The sequence below is a fragment of the Grammomys surdaster genome, unplaced genomic scaffold (genome assembly GCF_004785775.1).
Source record: "Grammomys surdaster isolate TR1022 unplaced genomic scaffold, NIH_TR_1.0 126118, whole genome shotgun sequence".
Taxonomy (NCBI): domain Eukaryota; kingdom Metazoa; phylum Chordata; class Mammalia; order Rodentia; family Muridae; genus Grammomys; species Grammomys surdaster.
Window position 1 is genome coordinate 4,611,586 of NW_021620926.1, and position 27,119 is coordinate 4,638,704.

Genomic DNA, 27,119 nt, shown 5'->3' on the forward strand with positions numbered 1-27,119 from the left:
GCGATGAGTAGGGCCTCCGCTCCTTATTGTAAGAGTGGATTACAGTCTGTTCACCTGTCACAGTGCAGAGGAAGGTCTTCAGTCCAAACTTAAAATATACAGAAACATCTTAGGCCAAACTTAATTTGGTTGTACAAGGTGGGTCAAGCCTATTGGAAAAAGCCTATTGGTGTCAGAAGCCAGGACACAAGGCTCTGGTCTTTGGGTTTCTGTCAGTCTCTTCCTTCTCTTACCTGCAATGACCTAAATAATAATACTATAAATGAAAGATACATTGTGTAGCCTAGAAGGTATGTAGGTGTTATATTCGCCTGCTTCCCTGGAGTTGAGGGGAAGAAGCCAGTGTCTTACCAGGTTTTCTTGCCTCTGGGATGGGCAGAGAGGATCAAAGGTCTTTACTAAGCCTTATTATTATTATGTTAACTTGAAAGCCCTTTGAACCTCTTTTCTTCAAACGATTTACTTAGGTGCTTTTCAAAGAGGATTATGGCCATTACCATTTCTTAATAGTTTCCCTGTTTCTGAAACCATTTGGTTTAAATAAACTTACGCCATGTTTCAAATTAGCTAGAGTTATCAGGAGTAAGATTTTTGATTTGGTCATATATTTTTCTTCTTGCAAAAAGAAGAGAGGAAGAAGGGGAAAGAGCGAAGGCGGCCTGATGTCTGGGGATGCTCTCTCACCCATGGGGACAGCTAGAGCTTAGAAGAGCAGTGAAGTCACTGGGGTCTTCTTTTGAGATTGCGTTTTGCAGCTCTCAGAAAATCGAGTGATAATTAGCTTATGTATTTACCAAATCTAATTGAGGCCAACCTATCTGATGTTACCGGGAGGCAGATTTCTCTCCAGCCCCGCGCCCCCATTCTAATTATAGGCATATGTGTAAAACTTTAATAACCATAATTACGAATGTGAAACATTCTGCCGTTTATTTCCCTATGATGTCTTTTAAAAATCGAGTGTTCTTGGCTGAGATGGTGAGAACTTTTTAAATGCAGGTTCTGAGCCCTTCTGCTTTCCAAATCCTTCACGATTTTATCTTCTTGAAAATGCGCTCTTAAGATAAGGTCAGGCTCTGTTCCCTAACTTGCCTGGGACAGTACAGGGTGATCTGGCCTCTTATCTTGACCTTCTTGATAGACCAGATGGGGAGGGGAAGGGGGTCTGAAAGAGGTGTCCCTTTGCTGTAACAGAGCCCCTGTTGACCTGAGGAATGGGATCTTTGCCTTTAATCTTGGAAACTTAGAGACACGTTTTTCTGGACTGCTGTCAGATTGGACTTCTAATAGGCAACTTTCCTTAAAACTTTGACTCCAGGTAATGCTGGAGTCTACTCTGCTGTCTCCAATCCTTCATGGTAGGTGTCCTTAGAGAGCCCTGTTAGTCCTATGGCTTCTTCCTTCCTCTCCTGCTCTCGAGCCTCAGTATACACTGGGATCTGGGAACAGGGCCCCTTACCTTTGCCTGTTCAGATGGGAGGCCACCTGTCATCTGAAGCTAAAGCCTTTTCTGTCCAGATCTTGTGGTTCCTTGTGGGGCAAACTGTGGGCTGGGTAGAGGGTAAAGGTAAGGAGTCAGGAGGAGGGACCAGAGTTGGGGTGTGTGTGTGTGAATACAATCAAAACAAAAGAAGAGAAAGTTCAGTGTTGGAACACAGGCTTCCTGTTGGCTGTTAGGTCAGATCCCTAGGGTTCTTCCTCTGGAGCCTGAGTTGAGGGCTTGGTGCTCTTCGGAGCCTGGGAGAGTCCCAGGGTTCTCTTTAGACGAGCCATCCAGTTATCCAGTTCACTGCAACAACTGTTAAGGAACTCTCTAGTCTCATCCTTGTGACCTGTGGGGTGCGGGTGGCTTCTCACCCTCCCAATTTTCTCCTGTGCCTTTTGTCATTTCCTGAGCTTTCTCCATGGCTTCTGTGGTGGGCATGCACTTGCGGGTGGAGACATGCTAGAGCCAAGCAAGGGACAGAACTACTGTCAGTAATGCCGTCGCAGAGAGCACAGGGCTCCGTCCCAGCCCCAGAACCCCAGAGTCTCTGGCTTGCCCTGAAGCTTGGGAGGCTTATATTGGTACATTAAGAGCTCAGTATTTGCAGTGGAGTTCAAAGGATGACCCAGGATCTCAGCTCTTAATTCTGAGATCAACAAAGATTGAAGAAAGATAGGAGAGGAGGGACGGACACTAACAGCTCTCTAATTACCCTCCGGTTGCAGTATCTTTAAAGATCAAAAGTAACGAGTTCACAAAACTCGTAATAGACCCAAAGGAGCTGTGAGGCACTTTGGGGCTTTCTTGCTGGCCTCCCAGATACCTTCCTAATCTAAGAAAAGCAATGCCATGAGGTCACATAGTCTGGTTGGCATGACAGTCCTGCTGGACGTTTTCTCCAGCCAACATGTGGGGCTGTTTAAACTGTGTTTCCTCCCCTCCGGCCCCTTCAAACTATGGAACACCTCTGGAAGGAATTTCTTAAAGACTTTAATGAAATAAAACCGAGCTAAAGAAGTCAGCTGTAAGTGGTCAGTGATGCGGTGGGCAGCAGGAGAAAATCAGTCTCCATTCAATTTCCCCCAGCCTGGTCACCAGGCAGCCAGGATCTCAGCATGCTCTCCCTTCCCGCTTCAGTCCTAGAAAGCTAACACTCTCTCCTTACCTACCCTGCATGACTCATTTACAAGACTCAGTAGAAATATGTTTTGGCTCATCACACTGTTAAGTCTAGCTGGATTGTGCAGTGAGCGCTGATGTAAAACATTCCTCCGAATGGAGGGAGCCGCCACCCGGCACGCCTTTGTCTTGAGAAGTCTATCAGAGGTTATGGTTTGCAGCTGGCGGGGTTTCCTGTTGGATGTTAAATTATGTGTTAGTCTGAGACAATGTTTCCTTTCCTGCTCTCTGTTTTTTTTTTTTTCTTCTCTCCCCGTTTTTTTTTTTTTTTTTTTTTGCAGTTTTCTAATTCAGAGTTCATGTTTGTGTTCTCTCTGCAGACTTTGGTTTGAGCAACTGTGCGGGGATCCTGGGTTACTCGGACCCATTCAGCACACAGTGTGGCAGCCCTGCCTATGCTGCTCCAGAGCTGCTTGCCAGGAAGAAATACGGCCCCAAAATTGATGTCTGGTCAATGTGAGTTATCCAGTTTGTAAAAGTGGGTCAGTGTTCCCTTCTGAGGTCCCATGTCCCCTCCCCCCTGCTCCCTTTTTTTTTTTTTTTTTTGTGAAACAGTCTCTCACCATCTGACAAGAATGTACCTATGTGCCATGGAATCCATCACCTGTAGTTCTCAGAGCCCAGCTTCCCTTTTTTCTTTCCAGACTTTTCTTTATAAACTTTCAAAATGGCATTTGCAAACATTTCATTGAGGAGCTGGGAAAAGCAGAAAACCCAGCCAAGTCTTCAGAGACCTCGCACTGGTGTTCCACGAGCCACCCATGTTCTCATGTAAAACTGTTTCATAAAGCCAGGCCTCGGGGTGCCAGGCTAAAGTCACAGCTACCTGGGAGGCTGAGGGAGGAACATCTCAGGTTCAAGCCCTGCCTGGCCTACAGAGTGAGTTTAAGGTCCCCCCCCCGGGGGCCCCCCCCCCCCCCCGCCGGGCAACCGAGTGAGACTCTGCCTCAAGATAAAAAGGAGAAAATAGGTAGAAGTCCAGCTGGGGTAAACCCTGTTTACACACATGGCAGGCTCTAGGTTCAATGGCCTGTGCCATAAAAAACAAGCTAAACAAACACATGTATATACACGTACATATGCCACTAAATACATACATCATACAGGCTTCGCGTGCATACACACACACACAGCAAAACAAACCAAACACACAGGCATGTGGATGTATATCCACACATATCCACACACGTCACACATACATACTACACGCCATACACATACCACATACAGACACACCCTATATACATGCATACAGCATATATAGACACAGACCAAATAGACAAACATACATCACACATGCCATATAGACACATAGCACACACCTCCCCCCATACATACACATAGACCACACTCACATCACACACACACAAACAAAATCAAACCAACAGATCCTACCGTAACTCTCTAAGCACAAGCTTTAAGTCCGTCTGTTACTGCCCACCTCTTTGTACCTGCCTGGTCCCCACCCTCCGCTTGGCTCTTCTCCCATGTTCCCATCTGTGTTAACTTTGCTAGAATGCTATTCCATCCCTTGTTCCAATCTGGCACCCAGACTTTACTCCAACAGCTCCCCTACCCCATGGACTCTGTGTGTTTCCCCCTGAGGACCCCTGTGCCTGCACACAGACTTCACCTCCAGGTGACAGTTTGCTCCTGGGGTCAGGAGGCTCTTAAGGGAACAGACGATATTGTGTTGCTTCAGGTGTCAACGCAGCGAGATGAATCGGGAATCTCCTGAGTGTAGAATCGGGAATCTCCTGAGTGTAAAAAGTGCGTAGAGGAGGGTGTCAGTCTTTGGCTCTTCTGTCACCTCTTCTGACACAGAAGCTAATCTGTTTTCCATGTGGAATTGAAAGCACCAGCTGAGAAGGGTTGGACCTTGCTTTTGTCCTTTTGCCAAGTTGCTTGGCCAGGGAGAGGAATTCATATTTAGTAACCATCGACACTCCATCTCTCGGTCCTGTGATCAAGGGCCCTGCTCCCAAGGAATGGTTCTCTCCAGTTCCCCTTGCCCATGGCCACCAGCTGTCGGTCAAGAAGTAAGGACTCTGTGTCTGTCTGGGGTAATGGTGACAGGTGACATTGGGGAAGAAGTGAGGAGATGACATTGGGCCACAATACCTGGGTATCTGGAGCTGTTGTCTGCGGCCGGCAAATGTTCTCTGTCACTCATCCCAGTGTAGATGGGTCCCTCCTGTGGTTCCTGAGGTTCTTCAATACTTCTGTGTTGGTGTCCCCTTGATGGAATTATTCTAAGAAGATAATGCACATTATAGGTGCTTGTAAAATCTCTATGAGGCCAAGTGACCCTTCTTGGAGGCTTGCTGGCAGGGAGACACGGGAGCAGAACATGTAATGTGGAGAATCTCACTCATGCCAGGGTATAAGAGTCCCCAGGAGCAAGATGGCAAGCTGTAGTATCCAAGACTCTGCTGAGTGCTTCTGTGTTTCCTTTGCTGGAACCTCAAGAGGCAGAGCCAATTACATGACCTAATCTTGAGCCAGAAGAGAGACTTCCTTTCTGCCATGGGGGATAATAGGAAGCTACTTCTAAGAACTGAATTGCATCACCCAGTCCCCAGCTGATATTTTGAAGCCCTAACCCCCCATGTCAAGGTATTTGGTGCTGGGCCTTTGGGAGATGTTAGGATTGGATGAATTGAGGTGGGAAGGGCCCTTGATGCAGTTAGTGTCCTTATAAGAGGCACAAAGAGCTTGTGTCATCTGGGTGCTATGTGAGGTCACAAGACAAGGACGGCCCTGTCCCAACTAGGAAGGATACTCTCACCAGAACCTGGTTTTGCTGGATGTTAATCTTAGACTTTCAGCCTCCAGAATTGTGAGACATTGTCTGTTATTCGAGTTTCCAGTTCTGTGGCATTTTGTTATGGTTAGCCAACTTTCCATTGTCATACCCAACCAAGTACCTGAGATGATTGATTCATGATAAAGGTTTATTTTGACTGATACCTCCGAAGGTTCCAGTCTATGATTGATTGGCCTCCTTGATTGGGGGCTGTGGCGAGGTGCAGGGTTGGGGGTGGTGTGAATATGGGATAGGGCAGAACTGCTAAAGTTACAAGCCAGGGGACAAAGAGAAAAAGGGGACAAAGCCCAATGGTCCCTTTCCAGAGCATGCTTCCACTGCTTAAGGATTTCCAGTAGACCCCACTCCTGAAGAACCCGTTTCTTCTAATAATGTCATCCCAGGAACAAAGCCTCTAAAGGCACATGAACCTTTGGTGGAGACCTGCCTAAACCACAGTATGGATAGACTGGGCTGACCAAGACACATACCTACCTACAAGTCCCCTGTAGACGGATGCAGTGTCAGGCAGTGTGAAGGCATTGTGTGTGCATTAAACTGTGTGCATGAAACACCTCAGGATTTGTGTGCATGAAACTGAGAAAGCAGTGGGAGGAATGGGAGGGCTTTAACCTGCTCCTGAGAGCTGAAGCTGGTCAGGTAGGGAAGGGAGGAGGAGGGGGGAAGTCCCAGGCAGAGTGTACCATGCAGGCAGTACTGGCATTTGATCACTGCCAATTCTTAAGGTCTTGGTGAAAACATGAAACCTCAGAGCTTCCTTTACACGACGGATTAGGTTTCTGTGTGGTGCCCATGGCTTTGTTGACAGCACTGGGAAATGGAAACCCAGAGAGAATTCAATTCAAGGCTGCTTACGTCGAGTGGAAATGGAGCCCACTTTCTCCCTCTTCCAATACCATCATTACAGAATGCCTTCTTTCTTGTTGCTGTGAAACAGCATATTGAAGAATTGACTTGTGAAATCAAAAGCAAACTCCCCTCTGCAGAGGTTTTTGAGCCTGCTGGGTGGCAGGGACTTACTGAGGTGTCTGAGGCTAGTGAATAGGAAACCCTAGCTTCTTACACACACACACACACACACACACACACACACACACACACACACATTCTCTTCTTCCTCTTCTCTCCCCTCCTCTTCCTTCTTTCCACTTCCAGTGAACTTAGAGATTTTAGACACAAAACTGGAATGTTCATTCTGGTGCATTCTGGTGCATCAAACATTTATTATGCTTCTTGACTTTTCCCTCAGAGTGGCATATGTTCTAATTTGAAAATAACTTTAATGCAGATGTCCTTTTTTTTCAGGCCTGTCTTTGCCTCCCAAGTTCTGGTATTAAAGGTGTGTGCCATCACCACCAGACTCAGATCTACTTTCTTGTTTTGTTGTTGTTTTTATTTGTATGGTTTTTTTTTTTTTTTTTGAGACACAGTTTCTCTGTGTAGCCCTGGCTGTCCTAGAACTCACTGTGTAGACCAGGCTGGCCTCCAACTCAGAGACCTGCCAGCCTCTGCCTCCTGAGTGCTGGAATTAAAGATGTGTGCCACCACTGCCCAGCACCAGATATACTTACTTTTGGATCGAGTATAATTTAAGTTTCAGAATATTATGATGCTTGTTCGAGAATTTCAGTGCCTCTAGGGGAAAAAAAAGTCTTGTTCCCCGAGAGAGGGAGGAGGCAGTGTTCCCAGTTTGTCACTGTGGCTGTGAAATTAGCTGTCTAGTGTACTTATGCATAATCCATGTGTTTTCCTGAGCTTCTTGCCCTTCTTTCACTTGAGAGGGTCCCTGTCTTTCCTGGTGCCTTTGGGTGGATAAGTTAGTCAAGAGGCACCATGCTTTCATCTCTACAGAAAAGAGTGTTTAGGAAGAGAATGAGAAACTTTGGGCCAGGTCCTAGGCTCTGCATTTTACAGAAACGATACTAGATGCCATTCCCTGCAGGCAGGGGTCACACACAGAAGAGTTTTCTCTGTGCTTATGATAAAAGATGGGGGAAAGGTGTAGGAGGAGATCTGTAGTCATCTGGGGAAACTGAGGTCTTTCGCCTTTTAAAAGGGAAGTTCAGTGCCAGCTGGGCAGTACCTGCCTGTTAACTTGGTGTTCAGGAAGCTTAGGCAGGACAGTGATATATTTGAAGTTATCCTGGGCTACACAGTGCTACTTTGTCTCAAAGATGGAGTTTTCTTCAGCTTTGGGGATTTTTAAGTTAATAAAATACAAGGCATTTGCCGGGGTATTTACCACCTCCACCACACACCTTTGTAGCTAGCACATTTATTAAATAGAGCACGGAAGCAAAAAGGAACAAACACCTGGAAATCCACCAGAAAATATTTTCTTCCAATTTAATGGAAGAGGGCTGGGAAGAGGACATGTTTAAGATGGATGAACTATTCCTAGTCTCCTTTGAGGACCTTAAATTGGGAGTTGTACTGAACGCTGATACAGAAAGGAAGAGATCACTTTTTGGCAGGGGATTACTTTTAAAATCTTGAAGGTAATTCCTTTCTTGTAGAACAGTGTAGAACCCAAGTGCCCATGTGGTCCCTCAGCTGTTCTCTGTGTGAGCAGGTGGTTGCCGAGGCTCCTGGCAGCATGGGCCCAGGACTATGGACCTCACTCTCTACCTATCCGGCAGAGTTGACACTTGCTTTGTTCCTTGATCTAGGTAAAGTTTCTGGCAACCTCTCCAGGGAGCACTGGCTTTATGTCTTTCTTCTCAGAGGAATTTTCCTCTAGAGAATATTTTAATGTGTGGGACTATCAGTACCAACATTTCCCTTCTGACTCAGTACCAAAGATCCAAGGAGATTTTTCCTTCTTCCGACTACTCCTTACTGTCACTCCTCACTGTCACTCTTCACAGTCACCAGGTCCTTCTCTTTTGACATCAGAATATTGCACAACATCCACTATCCCCATAGGGTTTTCTCACCCTGCCAAGGCTCTCTCTACTTCCTCTTGGTTTTGAAAACATTCGCACTATTGCCTTGTGGCTCTCCCCAGCTCTGTAATTGCTGGCTTTCTTCAAAGCTAGCTATCCTAGAGATTCGGTGTCTGCCGCAAAGAACCCAGGAAACCCCTGGGCCATATTTCAAAAGGCTTTTCAGGAAATTCTGAGCATGTTTTGAAACTCCGCCTGATTCTATGGGATTACAGAGGTTTATAAACCGCATTCCACAAGTCTCCCTTGGTATTCTTGCATACTTGTGAAATGTCAGAGGGGCCGAGTCTCTATCCACATATTAAACATGGATGAAAACTCTAGGGGAGAGGAATTAAGATGTCCAATCTGGTTTCTCTTTGAAAATCTCCTAGGGCAATCTGACTATTAGTGTGGGTTTCCATTATCAATTGCAATAGGTCCCAAATACAACTGTAGTTTTTGTTGTTGTTTTGTTTTATAAAAAAAGTTTCATTATTTATTTGTTTTTAATGAAACAACAGAGAAGATTATTTGGTGTTTGATTGATACCAGACACAGCATTCCTGTGGGTTCAGCTGTTTGGCCCTCAGATTATCTACATTTCAAGGATAAATGACCTTGGGATGGAGTGAGAGAAATCATCTGTTAGGGTGTGTGAGTTTTTAATTGACAAACTTTCTAAGAACTGGGAGCCTTTGGGTAAGGCAGTCAAGCTCTTCCTTGCTGGTTGGCGTTCCCTGGTGCCATCTTGAACACAGCAGCTCTCATCCTTATCTGTGGTCTAAAGTAGATAAGGGAGAGAGGCAGACACCAGTGTATTGAGTAGTGACTTATGGAGGTTTTTTTTTCTTTCATTCTTTGAAGCCAAGTGATTTGGTATCTTCAAATCTCCTAGAAGAAAGCTTTGCAAAGGTTTTCAAGCAGTTATTCTTGGTTCATACAGTCAACAAACCCCTTCAGCAGGTTCCTTCCCCACCACACTGTACCCTACTTCTGGAGGCTTTCTGGAGACATTCAGAGCATTCAACCTGTGACATAGAAGCCACATGTCCCCCATAGACAAGGCATAACACGAAAGGTGACCAACAGGGTCGTGTCTTCAGGCTTGAGTGATGTATGGTGCCGTGCTGCCCTCTGGGTGGAAGAGCAGTCTTGAGGTCTTCACGTGTTGGCTTAGGTGAGCTTTTTGTTGTTGTTGTTGCTTACAGATTATGAGCACATGAGTCCAGAATTAGGTGGAGTACGTTTATGACTTGGGACAGCTAAAATACCCAAATTAATTTACATGCTAAAATTACCAAGACTAAGAAGCCCTGCATATTCTAATGAACACATTAACATAACACAGTGAGGTCAGTATTGAAGAAGAACTGGGTGGTTTGTAGTCTGTAGCCCTCCCTTGTTGACAGAGGTGCTCTGAGCCCTGCAGCCCTACTAGGATGGCTTGATTTTTCCACAACTTAGGTTTTCTCCTCCCAGTGGCTTTAGAGAGATTAAAAAAAATCATTATTGTTGCCCACGTGTGCATTTGTATATGCGCTCTGTGTTTGTGTGTGTGTGTGTAAGATGGTTCTCATCTCAGTGGGCACATGGTGATCAGAGGACACGACACATGACAGTTCTTCTCCTTTAACTTTGACACACATTTCAGCACTCAAGTGCTTGTCTGCCAGGCACCATTACTACTAAGCCATCTCACTGGCCCCGAAGTGATTGTTAAGCTACATATTACCAGGCCTAGCCTCCAAGTCTCTGACTCCCTAAGTCTGGAGCTGGTCCCAGGAATGTGCACTTTTAAGCGTTCAGGTGATGCTGATGTGGTGGAGTAAGGACAGCATTCTGGAAGGTGGAGCCCTGGGATGGTCAGGACTCTGTTACAGGAGCGTCACTCGCAGGCTAAGTCCGGTTTTCCCACTTCCTCATTAGATGGTGTGAATAATAAAGTTCTCACTATGCAAGAGTACCCACTTGTTCCAGAAGTGACGCACGGAAGACACAGACTTAACTTTGGCCACCCCTCCTCATTCAGCCCTGCAGGGTTCAGGCTGCCTCCAGGCTGCCGGTTGCGGTTTATCTTGGAGATGACTGTTTAGTGGCCTTCAGTAACTGTGGAAGAGGCCAGAGGTTTCCTGCCCATTAAGGCCTGTGTCTAAGGCCTCTCTGTAGATACAGACCTTACAGTTTGAGACTGCTTAGCTTTCTTTTCTGAAGACTCCCTCAAAGCCAAGGTGTTTGGCTCTACCTAAAACACATCAGAGACACAGCACTGCGCAGTGGGTTCTTACAGCAGGTCCCTACCCACCTCTCCTTTCCTCCCCTTCCAAGTGGCCTGACTCTGTTGCCTGCTCCCTTTGTTTTTGAGATCTACCACGAGTGCTTGCTGCCTCGACCTCCACACTGGTTCCTGTCGTTCACTCACAAACAATGACACCTTGCTGTATAAGTAACTTATTGGGTTGTGGAACTTTTCGTTCCTATCTATTCACACCCTGAGGAATGTGTTTCGCTGAACACACACCAAGAGTGAGTGCTCTGGCTGTGCATATGCCTTGTCTGTTCTTGGCTCTCGTTCCTTGGTTTTATGTAATTTCTCACATGGCCGTGTGCAGCCAACTGAAGATGTCTAAGCTCCTGTATGAAAACACTCACCTGAGAAGCTTTCCTGGTTTTAAAAGTCCGTTTTTCCTTAATTGAATGCTCGTGTGAAAAGCCGTGCAGTGCAGCATGCTTACTCTCCAAGCTCTCCTCTCATAGGGGTGGTGTTTGTTTGTGGGTTTGCCCATTCCCTGTTTCTCTTCAACTCACCATCCAAAATGGCAGTGTCCTTGCCTGGCTGACAGTACTCAGTGAGAGGCATCCAGCAAGAATCTGTGGAATGAATGAATGTGTGTCTGCCTCCCTGACTCCATTCTGAGTTCAGAGAGAGACCTGGGCCTCAGCTTACATTTGAAATTTGAGAGTGTTTTGTGCTGAGCTGAGGGCTCCAGTACCTGTCATTATATGGAATGCATAACTCTGGAGGCGCCTCTGTGGAATTAGGCCTCAAGGGTCTTAATTTCAATCAGTCTCACTGGCTCTGTTTTGACTGGAAATCCTGTTGCCTGTTTTTAAAAACACATCCTCCTCGGTGCCTTTGAACAGTGGAGACCTCTTGGCAGGCAGGCATTTCTTACCCATCAGGAAATCTCATCAACATGATAGTAGGTTTATAACATCCAGGATATAAAATCCTCCCAGAAGACTTTGCTGTCCTCTGGTTTGGCTTTGGATATAAGCAGTTAAGCCCACTCAACTACAGCCCAGATACTGGGCCAGGGCCTGGTGGTTGAGTCTCACAACAAATAATTAAAGGAGAAATAACACTGGGAAGGACTTTTGTCACTAAGTTTCCTAAGTTCAAGAGGTGGATAAAAGACTGGCTTTGAGTGTGGGGTTTTAGTCTCAAAGGACTGAGCGGTAAGCAGAAACCCTCATTAGCTCAGTACTGGTAGTTCTGACCCTGTGTCATTTCATCTGGCTCCTAAGTCCCACTTTGCACGTCGTATCTGGAAAGATTACAGGCTGGCTCTTGATGCTCCTCTAGGTGTATTGTATGTCCTTTCATCTGGAATTTCTTGGTGTTGACATCTTCCCATTACAACTTGAATGTCCCCAGCTCAAATGCTTAAGTCCAGAACTATTTTTGGCTCTGGAATCTTTGTATACATGTAGTGAACTATCTTGGTATGGGATCCATGTTGGTGTTTCACACATGTTATACACACAGCTCAAAGGTGAGTTTATGCCGTCCCTTTTGTGCACCTTTTGACTACAACCTGCCCCGTAAAGACTGAGGTGCAATTTTCTGCCTGTGACATCATTTTGGTGGTCAAGAGGTTTCAGAATTTGGGAGACTTTAGGTTGTCCAGCTAATTCTCCACTTGAATTCATAGACAAGAGAGTGTGTGGTTCATCCTCTGAAGGCAGCTCTTGCTGTGCTTGCTCATCTCTGGGCCCCTCAGTACAACTTCACAGCGTTCTCTCCCCAGCCTTTCCAGTGTCAGCACCTCAACTGTGACATGATGAGAGGGGTCTGGAAAGATGCCTTAGCCAGAGGCAGAGGACGGAAGCCAGCTCTGTCCCTGTGCTCCGTGCCTTCTACACCCGGGGCCTCTTCTGTTCTCACACTCTGATGTGTCTCTTTTCAGAGGCGTGAACATGTACGCCATGCTGACCGGGACCCTGCCTTTCACCGTGGAGCCTTTCAGCCTGAGGGCTCTGTACCAGAAGATGGTGGACAAAGAAATGAACCCCCTTCCGACCCAGCTCTCCACAGGTAACGTCTGCTGCTCTGGGTTGAGGATCTGTTGCCTGTGCTGGCATAGTCTGAACTCATTTTGGAAGTGCTGTTGGTTTGATCTGAGTTCCTTCCCTGTGTAGAAACAAGAGAGATCGCTGGGCTTCCCATCCCTCAGCAGCCTGACCACTCACTGCGCATGCACTCTTTCCCCCTTGTAATTTGAAAGCTCTAAGGCCCTCCTTCTGTCTTTGGTACAAAGCACATATATCAGGAGGGCCTTGTGTTCTTTGCTTGGGGAGTAGCTGCAGGCCCGGCTGTTTGAGAGCTCACAGTGTTACAGTGTTGCCTTGGAGAGGAGGGTTATAAGCATGCTTACTTTTCCATTAGTCAGTTTATTGTACAGAGATGTTAGTTTCAGATCATGCGTTTGATCTGTGATTTGTTTTATTATGTGAATTTTTGAAGTTTTCAGGTATAGGTAGGTTCGGTTACTTAAAAGCAATTGATCGTACACCTGTTTGAGACGTTCTCTCAAACTTCGGCAGCTTCAAATGGAGGTAAAAGCCTTGAGTGAAGACTGGTTTTGACTCTGTAAATGAATAGAATCTGATCTTTCCTTTAGTTCACAATCACATCAAGTTCCTGGCCTACACTCCACTCTGAGGGTCATTTAATTGTTCTGTTAGAATAAATCTAGGTTCACTGAAATGAGGCTTTTGACCAAGAAAGGATAATTATTTAATAATATAAAATCTTTCCTTTAGTTCACAATCACATCAAGTTCCTGGCCTACACTCCACTCTGAGGGATTATTCTGTTAGAATAAATCTAGGTTCACTGAAATGAGGCTTTTGACCAAGAAAGGATAATTATTTAATAATATAATATTTTAATTTTCTAATTTCTGATACATGGATAAAACAGAGAATTTTATTTTGCCACTGTTAAGTATTTTCCCCATGGGTTTATAAGCATCTGGGAAACTGACCCGAGATTTAGTCTTGCCAATGGATCCAACTTGAAATGAGTTCTTGGGCACAATTATCTAATCCAGTTATACTTTGACCTTGCAAGTGATGTCTAATCTCTGGGGGTTGAGAGCCAGGGGAGAGATTATGTCCTTGGGAAGAGAAGACACAGTACTGACTTTTAGAACAAATATTTCTGCAATGGGAATCCTACCTCATAGTTAGAAACTGCACAACATATTGAAGGGATCACCACATTGAGGCCTGAGGGCACTCAGGGTCGGGAAGTGCTGCAAAGCATTATGGGAAGTGTTCAGTTATCCGTCCATTTATTCATCATTTCATATCCATTCTCTCAGCCCATGACAACTAATCATGTGCTAGGTGTGTGCCCGAAAGAGATGGAATGAGCCACACACGGCCTTGGCTCCTAGAGAGTGCACACATCTACGGGAGAGGCAAATACATATATACACATACATACATACATACATACATACATACATACATACATATGTATTATCCCTCACATATATACATATGCACTTATACACACATACACACACACATACACACACAGGCACACACACACATACACATACACACAGGCACGCACACACATACACACACATTCACATACACACACACATACACACATAGGCACACACACATACACACACAGGCACACACACACATACACACATACACACACAGGCACACACACATACACACACACATACACACACACATACACACACAGGCACACACACATACACACACACATACACACATAGGCACACACACAGGCACACACACATACACACACAGGCACACACAGGCACACACACATACACACACAGGCACACACAGGCACACACAGGCACACACACACACACACACATGTCAGGTTGATGCTTTAAGTGAAGTAAGAAATAACAATTCAGATAAAAGCATAGAAAGTAAATTTTTTTTAAACAAATAAAATGTTTTCCAAACAAAACAGGTTTTTGTTGTGACCTTTTTTTTTTGATGCACACACAGCTTAAGACATGAATAGAGAAATCTATACATCCTTATAGATCCTTCACCCACTTTCCCACAACGGTAATATCTTTAATTACCGATGTAAATCTCCATTAGAAAATCGATAAAACCCACATGTCTGATGGCCTGTGTTTAGCACCATATGAATTTGTCACCATCACCTCCCTCTCTTCCCCTCTACGGACCTCAGTAGGCCACTACCCTTTCCCCATCGCTCTAGCACTTTTTGAAATGAAGGAATTATAGAGATGGACAAATGTACAGAATCTGTACAAATCCCTTGACTCACTGTAACTGTGTTAATTAAGATCCATTTTAGTTGCTGGATGGATCAGAACCTTGTCTCTTTTCACTGCTGAGTTGTATTCCCATGTATGGACATAGCACAGTTTTTTTTTTTTTTGTTGTTGTTGTTGTTTTTTGATTTTTGGTTTTTTTTTTTTAACCATTTACCCACTGAAGGACCACTGGATTGGTTCCAGTTTGGAATTACTGTGAATGAAGCTGCTCTGAACATTTATCTCCAGATGTTTGTATGAATGTGATTTCTGTAAGACCAAGAGCTAAGAACCAAATTACTGTGTCAATCCGTAAGTGCATGCAGCTCCACAAGAAGCGATCGCACTGTTGTTCAGAGTGGCTATACCATGTTGTGTTCTCCCTTGAATACTGTGAAAACATAGTTTGAAACATTGTCATCTCTCAGGGTGATTCTGACGCGTTTCTGACGGCTTAGAGCTTGCTTTGTTCTCAATGACCCATAACACAGGACACTAGGAAGATGTCTGGAAAGAGCAAGCAGGTGTTTCTGAGTGTTAGTGGGACTCCGAGAAGTTAGACAGTTGCTGCCTTAAGTCACAATAACAGCAGTCAGGCCCACTCCCAGGGACTTAGGACGATGAAGGCTTACTGCTTTTGTTTATATTAATTGAAAGTTGGATCAAGAATAGAAGAGTTCTGAGCCCACGTGGGATCTCAAACCCATTGCTGATCCGTGCAGGGAAGGTAGAGGGGTGAGGGTGGGGCTCTCCGCCCAGCAGTAAAAGCCATGCTTACCTTCTGGTGTGCAAGCATGGTACGTGACCTCAGTCATGTAATGGGAATGGGGTAGTGCAATCCCACTATAAGTACTGAAGGCTGAAAGGCAGAGAGACGTGTGAACAGCACTAGTGTGAACCACACACAGGCTGTAGGAGAAGCAAGCCATTGCAACAAGCCTGGTTCGTTCTCTTACGATGTTGTCGTTATATCCTGCAATACTAGTTTACAGTAACAGGAGAAGCTCCCCCCTCGTGGAACACAGACTGCAAGTGGTTTTCCATTACCGCCCTTTTACACAGTCAGGCACAGCGAATGGCATTGTTCCCAGTTAACCAGTGAGAAACTGAGTCTCAGAGTGAGGAAGTTGGTTTGACTGAGAACCCAGATTTTCCTCTGTGCTCTGTTATTTCTTTCCCTTATTGTTAAAAGACATGCACGCACATGCTCACACTCATGTGTGCAAAATGCCAACAGAAGCCAGAAGAGGGACTCTGACCCCCCCTAGGGCAGGAGTTAGTGGGTAGTTGTGAGCCACCCAACATGGCTGCCTGGAACTGAACTCAGGTCTTCTGCAAGCGTAGCACTCTCTCTTAACTGCTGAGCTGACTCTCCAGCCCCCTTCCCTTATTCAACACACAGCCTATCCCCCATACAGCCCCTGAATGTGCAAGCTTATCTCTTGTCTTCAGGTCTTGTCTTTTGAGTGATGTCATTGCCAGTTGAAAACGCACCAATGTTGCTCTCCCTCAGGAATCTCCATCTTCATTAATCCGATACTCTGTCAGTCCTCTTTGCCGTGATTGCACCAATTAAACCTTATTATTATCCCATTTAGATTAAATTCAAAGTTTCCTTTTATTTTAGCAGAATTCAGTTGGAAACAAATTTCAGCACTCCTGTCCTTGTGAGCCTATGACATGTGCAGAAAGTCACCCCCCCTGTCCCCATCACTTAGCCGGAAACCTTCAGCTTTGGGGGCCTTTCCAATGCTCCTCTAGTTGGTTTCTGCTTTCTGCAAGTTGGCTCTTGCATATCACAGAGCTAGCGAATGCTTTTTGCGGCTGAGAGATTTTTTTCCAACAGTTTACTCTTTCATCACAGGCGCCATAGCAATAGCATTTATAATACATTCCAAACAGACACTTCCAGTTAAGAGGATTCTGTCCCACAGATCCTCCAGAGAGAAGCTGAAGACACACTGGCATTGCTGAAGGTAGGGCCTGGTTAAGATTTCCAAGAAGGCTTAACCATCCATTGCCAAGGGATTCTTAGCTCAGAGGAGATGAGCGAGCAGCCTCCCACTGGGACAGGCCTCTGCTTGCATCTGGCCTGCTGCTTTAATGTCAGGTGGCTTTGTCTGTTGCCTGCAGCCCCTGCTTTTGGCAGTGTCCAGTGCTCACATAAGGCTAGTTCAGACTTGAGAAGTCTGACTGCTCCTGAAAGAAAGGACGTTGGCACCACAGCAGTGCCTACTTCCTGTTATGTGCAGGTGAAAGAGCCCTCATTCAGCTAACTTCAACCTTCTCAGCTGGAATAGAGAGCCAAGAGTCAGCCTGAAGGAGCTGTGACTTGTGATCATGCTAGATTCCACTTCCTGGGATGATATAGTCCCTCTTGGCCCAGAGACACACGGATATGTTCAAGATCCAAGGACAAGCTTCATAGCTCTCTGAGATGTTCACAGAGTCTTTTCAGGACAGTGACGTGATGTTTGGGACGTCCGGAGGTACACGACTCGTCAGCAGAGACTTGAACTAAGATTACTTGTATTCATCAGCAGTTTGTGGAGATTTAGAGCACTTGGTGGTGAAAATAGAACAGAAGTACACATCTGGCATCCCTAGCTCTTCTGATAATCATTCTTCAAAGAAGCCTGGCCCTGGGTGCGAAGGGATGTCCGTCTTTTACGTCTCTATCCCCAGTTCAGTTCATCAAACCCACCCCTTTGTCCTTGAACAATAGATGCCCCTGTTTGAAATCCACATGGTGGGTTGAGAAGACAGCTCAGTGAGTAAGAGGGCTTGCTGTTCAAACAGGAGGACCTGAGTTCAAATCCCTGGCACCTGCATTAAAAAGTCTCACATAGTTGTGTATGGCCTGTAACCCCATTGTTGTGGAGGGCAGAGACAGGATTTGCTGGTTCTTATTGGCCTCTAAGTTCAGAAAAGAGACCCTGTCATGGAGGATGATAGAACAGGGCACTGGACATCATCCTCTGGCTTCTGTGTTTGAGCTCATGTGGATGCACACTCCAAACAATAAAACAAAACAAAACCAAAAAACACTCAAGTGACTCTAACAGTATAGGGGCACAGGGGGAGGGAAATATTTGTTCAGAATCAGGAATCCTCTTTTTATTGGGGAGATGTTAGGAAAGTTTTATTTGGAGACTTAGCAGTAAAACTGTTCATGTTGAGGCTGGAGAGATAGCTCAGCAGTTAGGAGCATTTGCTGTTCTTTGTAGGACCCAGGTTCAGTTCCCAGCACACACATGGTGGGTAACCAGCCACCTGTAACTCCAGTTACAGAGGACACCCTCTTCTGGGCTCTGTGGGCACTGCATGTGTATCATGCAATTATATGTATACAGGCAAAACCACTCATAAAATAAAAATAAATGAATCTTTTAAAAAAAGTCTGACAGTGTTAAATGTACCCCATGGCTATTATAGCATCCACACATTCGTTCTGTCTCTCTGTGTTCTTGAAGAAGAAGGCTGTGCACTGGAACTCTCCTTGCATGAGTTACCTCATGGATATGACCTGGCAAAGGGCTATTACTCTGGAGCTGATCCTGGTCTCATAATTGGCCCCTCTTTTGATGGCTTCATTTCCGCCATAGAAACAGGGCTCACAGAAGGGCCATCATTCTTTTAAGTGCAGTATAAACCTACAACTGAACGCAGACGAGAAAGTATGAATTTTCATGACCGCTCCTGGCTAAGCGAGGTTCTATTTAAAAAAAAACTGGCAAAGAGCCCCTGACAAAAAGACGGAACAACTTGGAGTCAAAACAAATGGAGATTATTGTCTGGGACTTACTATTTGATCTGATAAAAACCGGATATATAGAAAGCTAAATGAAAGAGTTATTTGGTGGGGCCCTAGGAGGATGGGATGGCTGAGTTGGTAGAGCACTTGACCTGTAAACACTAGGTCCTGAGTTTGGTTCCCCAAATCCCCCATATGAGCACTGGTGTGGCGAACACCATGACTTCTGCTTGTAATCCCAGCACTAGAAAGGGAGCGACAGAATGATCCCTGGGGCTAATGGGCCAGCCAGTCTAGCCTAGTTGTTGAGCTCTAGGCCAGGGAGAAACCTTAATCAAAAAAATGAATGGTATTCTTTTTTGTTTTTTTCCTTTCTCGTTTTTAATTAGTTCCTAGAGAATTTCATGCAATGTATATATTAAACTAACCCCATTCCTGGCTTCTCCCCAAATCCATACCCCCCTTCAGATGGCACTTTTGGTGATCCTCCAGCCTCACATACATGCACACACATATGTACACACACCTGCATGCACGTGTGCACTTGTATAGACATGAACATGCTTACATATATAAAAAAGGAAAAAATAGTATTTTCTGTATCTGAGAGGGAGTCAGATGTATCTTACATATCCTACTCTTGGGGCTGGCCTTGAACTTGCTAGGTAGCGGAGGATGACCTCGAACTCCTGACTCATCTGCCTCTACCTCCCAAGCGCTGGGATCCTGGGCATGTGCCTTCACACCTGGCTTTTCTGCTGTTAGGGATCTAAGCTAGGACTTCACTCAAGCTAGGCAAACACTCTGCCAAATGAGCTATATGCTCAGCCCCTTGCAAGGCAGTATGCTAAGATGCAATAGAATAGGAAACTGTAGTCTCAGAACTCAGGAGAACCAGGCCTCTGTGTGTGGACTCTTAGTCTGGGTGTGCACTCACACTGAGTACTCCTGTACCTATGACCTTCCAGAATACAGTTATGCATGTTATACAGTTGTCTCTCCTGTTATAATCATAAAGGATACAGCTTCCTGTCTCTACTGCTTAGGTAGATCGGAGGTGTTCTGTAAATGCCTGTTTTATGAAAGGAGAGCCAGGGTACAAATTGCTTAGTAGGGACTGAAGTGAGAGAGGTAAGAGAGGTGGTGAGGATTTGGTAGTTTGGCCAATGGTTTCTCACTTCCTTTCTTACTCTCCGGTTCAACGTGGCTGACGTCACTATACCAGGTCTCTGGGCTAAAACTAAGAGTAATACCATTGGCATACATTCTGTCCAGACATCCCCTTCCCTTTAATGGACAGCATCAGACAGGCATGTGTTTGTAATGAAGTACTTGCTGGAACTTTATGACAAACTAGGATTGGAAGATACATGTTACAGTTGACCTAACACTTAAACAAAAGCACACGGATTTCTGGTGCCATGTCAGCTTAGTTAGCTAGCTAGCATGGGTTTGGGCTAGTCTGACTTACATTATAATTTCACAGAGTCTGGGGGAAGTGTGAGTGGCATAGAGAATTGCTTTGAAAGAAAGGAGCCTTGGAGAGGCACGCGTGTGATCCTGGCTACTCAGAAGTCTAAGGTGGGGAAGATAGAAGTTTGAAGTCTGCCTGGGCTACAGAGCCAGTTCAAGACTAGCCTAGGCTACAGAGCGAGTTCAAGGCTAGCCTGGGCTACAGATCGAATTCTAGGGTAGCCTGAACTACTTTGTGAAAGCCTATCTCAAAATAAAAAGTAAAATAGGGCTAAAGCTATGTATGATGCTATATGCTTAATCCCTAGTACATTCAACAAATCAATCAATTAACAGTCAGAAAGCACCTCATTGAATTTATGAGACGTGGTGCTTCACGGTAAGGATCAAAGTCAAGTGTCTCATTCAAATTCATCCATCTTTTTTCCCTTTTGATTGCTCAGTTACCACCATGATACTGAGAATTTTTTTCAGTTTCTACGCTTTCAACCTCCACATGTAATAGTAGTACATCTCTGTGTTTGATCTCTGAGTGACTACAAGAGCACACAGATTATTCCAGAAATGCCTGGCCCAGGAAGAGCAAACTGCTTGTCGTTGTCTTGGGTACCAGGTGTGCTCTTTAGGCCCGCCTCTTAAGCTCTTTGGATACACAGCAGCTCTTTAAAGGATAAATGTGGGGAGAAATGCAATTTAGAACTCCAGGTGTCTGAAGGTGGGGCTGAACTCACATTTTGTGAGTTGTGGAACAGAAACCCTGCCAGAGACCCCAAGAGCAGAGTCTCTGAGGGGCTGAGGAGGCAGAAGACCTCAGGCTGCAGCTTCAGTGTCTGCACCTATGTTCAGTCTCTAAGGCGTGTTCTTTGTGGACTGTCTCCCAGGGGCCATCAACTTTCTGCGCTCTCTCCTGGAACCTGACCCTGCAAAGAGACCAAATATCCAGCAAGCGCTGGCAAATCGCTGGCTGAATGAGAATTACACTGGGAAAGTGCCCTGCAACATCACCTATCCCAACAGGTAAAGTAGCGCGGATGGAGGAATATCTCAGTGAGGTGGGGCCCACTGTGAGCCCTCCAAGCTTGGGACAGGAAGCCTTGCATGACTGAAGTCAAGGCCGTTTACACCCTGCCCCCTTTGCCTGACTGTGCCCACCTCTGCAACCTCTTACCCACAGACAGGCCCATCTTGTTGGGCGGGAAGATGCAACCAGGGCTGTCCTATGTTTTTGTGCCAAATTGGTCCTGGTTAGAGGCTTGGAAGCTGAGCTGCAGGAGATCCCTCACCAAGCCTCACTCTGATGGATTGCACCTTCCCTAACTTCTCTCTAGTTCACTTAAAGGGTTCATTTAAACGAACTGTGGCATGTGTGACTGTGTGTGTGTGTGTGTGTGTGTGTGTGTGTGTGAGAGAGAGAGAGAGAGAGAGAGAGAGAGAGAGAGAGAGAGAGAGAGAAAGAGGGAGGGTTGAGGAGGGAGTGGGTGGGTGGAGCGATCTACCAGTGAGCTCTCCTGCCAGCATTAAGCCTCTCAAATCTCATGGAACTGAGTCTTTCAAATCCCCTTCAGACCTGCTTCCTCCTGCTTGACTCGTGTGTCTCTCAGCCCCTGGCTTAAAGTAACAGGAATGGGAGCAAGGAAGGTCAGATCATCACTTCAGCTGCCATATTGTGGGCTTGCTGTCCACGAGAGAGGGTTACAGGTGGGTGTGCACTGAGAGAGAAACCACCCGGCCTGTCTCTGCAGACTACAGATCGGAAAACTTACAGAAACATTTCCTTGTTCTTTTTGACTCATTGGTCATTCTTTGAGCCACTCTGATTGAGGGAGGGATAAGGACCCTCCCTTTGGTTACTTCAAGCACATATGGAGACCACCTGACTCCAACCTTCTGGGCTAGCTCTCCTCTTCCTTCTTCTGTTAACCCTTGAGAGCTTAACACGTTCAATCAAGCTTGGATGAGGACCAGAGACTCACAGAAAAGAAGGGAAGGGGCATCCTCTGTGGCCATATTTTTTAAAATTCCCAAGTCTTGGGCCAAGAAAGTCTAGAACTATCCACTAAGCCTTATGAGAACTTAAAGGCTGAGTCTCTAAACAAGATGTTCAACAGGGCCCTTACTTGGGTGGGCGTTGGTAGGATCCGAATCTAGGACACTTGACCACATTTACCCTTACCCTGAGCATAGAGGAGGTGAGTTTATCTAGTCGCCATGAAGAATTCTAGCATTTGGCTCATGGGTAGTAATTTAGACAAAGTCTAGGTTACCTAAGTTGTCACAGGAACCTGGAAATAGACACCTTTTTCCAATACCTGCTCAATTTGGGCCAGGAACTGAAATAGACACCAGAAGAATTATCCCCCCACCCCACCCCTCGAGTCTGCAAACAGAGCGGAAGGGCAAGGTCTTATCTGTGGAACGACACGAAGGCTGCTTCTGGTAAGAAGTGGGTAGCATTGCTGGTAACCAAAGGGGCCATTAACTGAATGTCTAAGTGAGCATAACCCATCCACCCAACACTGAACCTGCCGAAGGCTGTGGAGCTGGCCCTAGGCACACAAAGAACCCTTCTTGTGGTTAGCCACCTCTTCAGTGATGAAGACTTACAGTATGGCTTATAGTTTTGTAGTTTCTCCTCAGGGGGTGAAAGGCAGGCTTTGGTGAGGTAAACATTAATTCAGTTTCTTACACTTTTTTACCCATCTTGGGCAGTGTGTATGTGTGTGTGTGTGTGTGTGTGTGTGTGTGTGTGTATGTGTGTGTGTGTGTGTGAGAGAGAGAGAGAGAGAGAGACAGACAGACAGACAGATAGAGAGACAGAGACAGAGAGAGTTGTGTATGTGTGTTTGAGGATGTGTGTGTATGTGTGTGTGAATTTGTGTGTCAATGTGAGTGTGTGTGAGTGTGAGGTATACATGTGTATGAGGGCATATGTGTGTGTGTTCTGGTGCCTATGTTTGTGTGTATTGTGTGCGTTCGAGGGCATGTGTGTGAATCTAAATGTGTCAGTGTGACTGTGTGTGTGATGGGGGTGTGTTTGTGTAAACAACTAGCTAATACATGGTAAAAGTGGTAGAGGGCTTGTCTACAGGAAATAGCAGCTCCGTGTCTTCTGTTATCAAAGGTTATTGGATAAAGAAGATAAATCTGTTTTGATAGACAGGAGAGCAGAATTCTAAAATATTGGGGGAGGTGTATGTTATTTACAGTTTTATTTTGAAAAATTGTTAATCTTCAAGGCAAAAATAATATATATATTCCCAGTAATTGTTTTTCTGGCTTTACCCACCCTTTTTTTTTTTTCTAGTTTCCCGACACTGCTATCTCCTGGTTTAATTAGTCTGGATATTGTCAGTGCTACTTTCCCTTTGGGAAAGTCGAGTTTTACGCTGCTCTTCCGTACCGCTTTCTCCTATGAACTCATTTGCTTTTAAAGGTGCACACTGAAGTGTTATGACATAGCACAGTGGCTATAATGTAAAACATTTTAGCAACAACAATAGCAACCCCAAATGCAGCAAGCATGGCAAAGTACACCCAGGCGATGGTCACATGTGCTGATCACAGTCATCTCTCTGTATCTGTGCGGCTATTCTCATGATCTCCCCGAAAAAGAAGATATTCAAAATCTGCAGATGCCACAGGTGTGGTGGCACAGACCTCTAGTCCCAGCACTTGGGAGGCAGAGGCAGGTGGATCTCTGTGAGTCTAAGGCCAGCCTGGTCTACATGGTGAGTTCTAGGATAGCCAGGGCTACATGGTGAACTGCTTTCAGCCCCTCCATCACCCAAATCTACAGACACTCAAGTCTTATAAATATATGTATATATAGTCTGTATCTTTGGCTGTACGTTTCTTTGACTTTTATTTAAGGGAAAGTAAAGCCAGAGAAACAATTACCAGGAAAATATATATATATAAATATAAAATCTGTGTGTAATTTGTACATAAGCCACGCACACTCTTTCATATACTTTGAATTACCTCTAGTTGATTTAAAATAGTTGTTATGCTACATTACTTAGGGAATAATGACAACAAAAAAGCCCTTAAAGTCTTTATGCTCAGTACGCATGTAATTTTTTTTTCCTGAAATGTCCTGTCTAAGATTAATTGAGTCCTATGGATGGGGAACACACAGATTATATAGTAAACCCACGACTATTCTATATATGTGAAAAATTTCAAAATAAAAAGTCACGGGCATTGGAGACGTAGCTCAGTTGAGACAGTGCCTGCCCAGTGTGAACAAAACCCTGGATTCCATCTGTCCACGCCACATGAAGCAAGCATGGTGGTGTGCACCTCCAGTCCCAATATTCAGGAGGTAAACGGGAGAGTCTGGTATTCAAGGTCATTCTCTCAGCTGTTCAGAGAGTATGAGCTATCCTGGGCTGCATGAGGAGAGAGAGAGAGAGAGACAGAGAGAGAGACAGAGAGAGACAGAGAGAGAGACAGAGAGAGAGACAGAGAGAGACAGAGAGAGAGACAGACAGAGAGAGACAGAGAGGAGAGACTGGGGAATTCAGTTGTCCCTGGGGCCCTGTGTGGACCCTTCTGTCTGCCACGTTTGTGAGTCACTCTGAGAATGTAGAGAATTGACTTGTTCCCTGTGTCCCTGCGTCCACCCCTCATAGGATTTCTCTGGAAGACCTGAGCCCCAGCGTGGTGCTGCATATGACTGAAAAGCTGGGCTATAAGAACAGTGATGTCATCAACACGGTGCTCTCTAACCGTGCCTGCCACATCCTGGCCATCTACTTCCTGTTGAACAAGAAACTTGAGCGCTATTTGTCAGGGGTAAGTGGGACCTTAGAGGAGCATCTTCTGTCTAGCGTTGCAAAGCTGCCAACACTTGATCCGTGCTGTTATTTTAGCCTAAAATGTGAGGCCCTGTCTCTTGAATGTAGGATAAAGGACTGGCAAAACCCGTTTCTTAGATGCTGCTGCTGGTCTGAGGCGTGTTCCAAATGTTCTCCAATAAAAGTTAGCCCTGGCTGACCCTTGAGGGGCTTAGCTCTATTTGTCTTCTGCTCTCAGCTGTCTGCCCATATTTTGTCACCTCTTAGCTCTTTGGGTTCTTGACTTTAGAGGAACTGGAGTCTTCACTGATAGTAAAAGTTGGGCAGCCGTGCCTGGATGTATAAAGGATGGGGTACGAGAAAGCTTTTCACTAGTCAGCCCTCTGTCTCGATGGTTTGTGTCTGCAGGATTCAACCAACCATGGCTCAGAAATACTTAGGAGAATATTGTATCAGTGTTGCACATGTGCACTTTTCTCCTGTCATTCCCTAAATAATAGTTACACAGCATTTGTGTTGTATTAGGTGCTGTAAATAAGTCAGAGATTTAAAGTGTCCAGGAGAGGAACACAGTTTATATGCAAATATTGTACGGTTTCCTGTAAAACGTAACACAAATTGGGATTTGTAGGAGGTCCCGGAACCTTAGGGTGCCAAGACCCCCCCCCCAAAAAAAAAAGTGTTTAGGTTTATGACTGCAGAAAATAAGAACACAACAGGGTTTGCTAGGTTGACTCTGGCAGCTTCACACAGGCTAGATGTTAAAAAGCCCTCGTGACAGGGGCTTAAGAGTTAAGAGCTGGCTTAATAGTTAAGAGCACTGGTTGTTCTTGTTGAGGACCTGTGTTTGATTCCCAGTGCCCACAAGGTTGTTCACAACCATCTGTAACTCCAGTCTCAGGGAATCTAATGCCTTCTTCTTCTGCCACTCTCGTAGTAGTATACATACATGTAGGCAAAACACTCATGCACATAAAATGAAGTTTTAAAACAATCTAAAGAAAGTCCACATGCATGGTGCCACACATGAAGTGCAGTTTGGACAGCAGTAGTGCTTTGATATTACGGCACCTTTATCATCTTGGCCACAGTAGCTCATATGTCAGTCTCTCCATGTAAACAGTCCCTCAAGGAGACTGCTGTAAGACAACATATAGATTCTATACAATACTCTTCTGCACCGGTGCGCAAGTGAAGGTACAGTATAGACCAGCTCCAACAGAGTCGGAGAAACTCAGGATTGACAGAAGCCCATCTGAGGTTTGATTGGACACTGTCTTAAAGATGACCTTGACCCTGCAAATATTGTACCTTGAGGTCTGGTGGCATGTCTGTGCCTCGATTAGGAGGACAGAACAGAGATGGTAAGATCAAACTTCTAGAGATAGTTCGGTGCTGTTTAAAGTCATACGAATTCTGCCACCCAGTCACAGAATTCTGCCACCCAGTAGGGTGGGAAACATTTTATAGTTTCTAAGAGCAAAAGATGAAAATCCACCTGTAGCTAGTGAAATGACCATCCCCCTGACAGGGCAGAAATGACAAAATAATATCCACAGGACATGATGGTCCCAGTGAAGCTCCTGTTAGCAGAGAGGCTGAGGCGCACTTAGATAACATGGCTTCCTGTGTGGAGGAGCTTGACTGGAGGTCAGCCAAACATCTGGATGGCAGTCCAGGTGTTCCTAAGCTGACTCAGCTTATAATTTGCTTCCAGGAAAATTTACCCAGAGCTTTCTTGGTGCGCGCGTGTGCACGCGCACGTGTCTGTGTGTGTGTGTTTGTGTGTATGTGACCAAAGGAAAGACATATGTGAGGAGAAACACCAAAAAGCTTTCCCAAACAAGAACAATGAACATGAAGAGATAAATGCTTTGTACTTCTGATGGGACCCATCTTGAGCTTTGAGGCTTTGAGACAGTACTTATGTGACGGCCATCAGTCATAGGAAAATGACACCAGGTGACATGTTATCCTATTCTGGAACTGTGATAAACCACTTTGAAAACAACTCAGGGAGGAGAAGATTTGTTTGGTTTCTATTTCCAAGTCATGGTCCATCATCCAGGGCAGTCAGGGTAAGAGCATCATCCAGGGCAGTCAGG

The 27,119-nt window shown here is 45.4% G+C and overlaps 1 protein-coding gene across 1 annotated transcript in view; it reads left to right on the forward strand.

Moving 5' to 3' along the window:
• The window catches only part of Hunk (hormonally up-regulated Neu-associated kinase), a 109,680-nt gene that overhangs the window by 61,410 nt on the left and 21,151 nt on the right, over positions 1-27,119 (forward strand). Inside the window, exons 4-7 of the mRNA XM_028756366.1 lie at positions 2,986-3,121; positions 12,607-12,734; positions 21,097-21,232; positions 24,850-25,012. Coding sequence (XP_028612199.1) covers positions 2,986-3,121; positions 12,607-12,734; positions 21,097-21,232; positions 24,850-25,012 — 563 coding nt within the window. The remainder of the gene's footprint in view (positions 1-2,985; positions 3,122-12,606; positions 12,735-21,096; positions 21,233-24,849; positions 25,013-27,119) is intronic.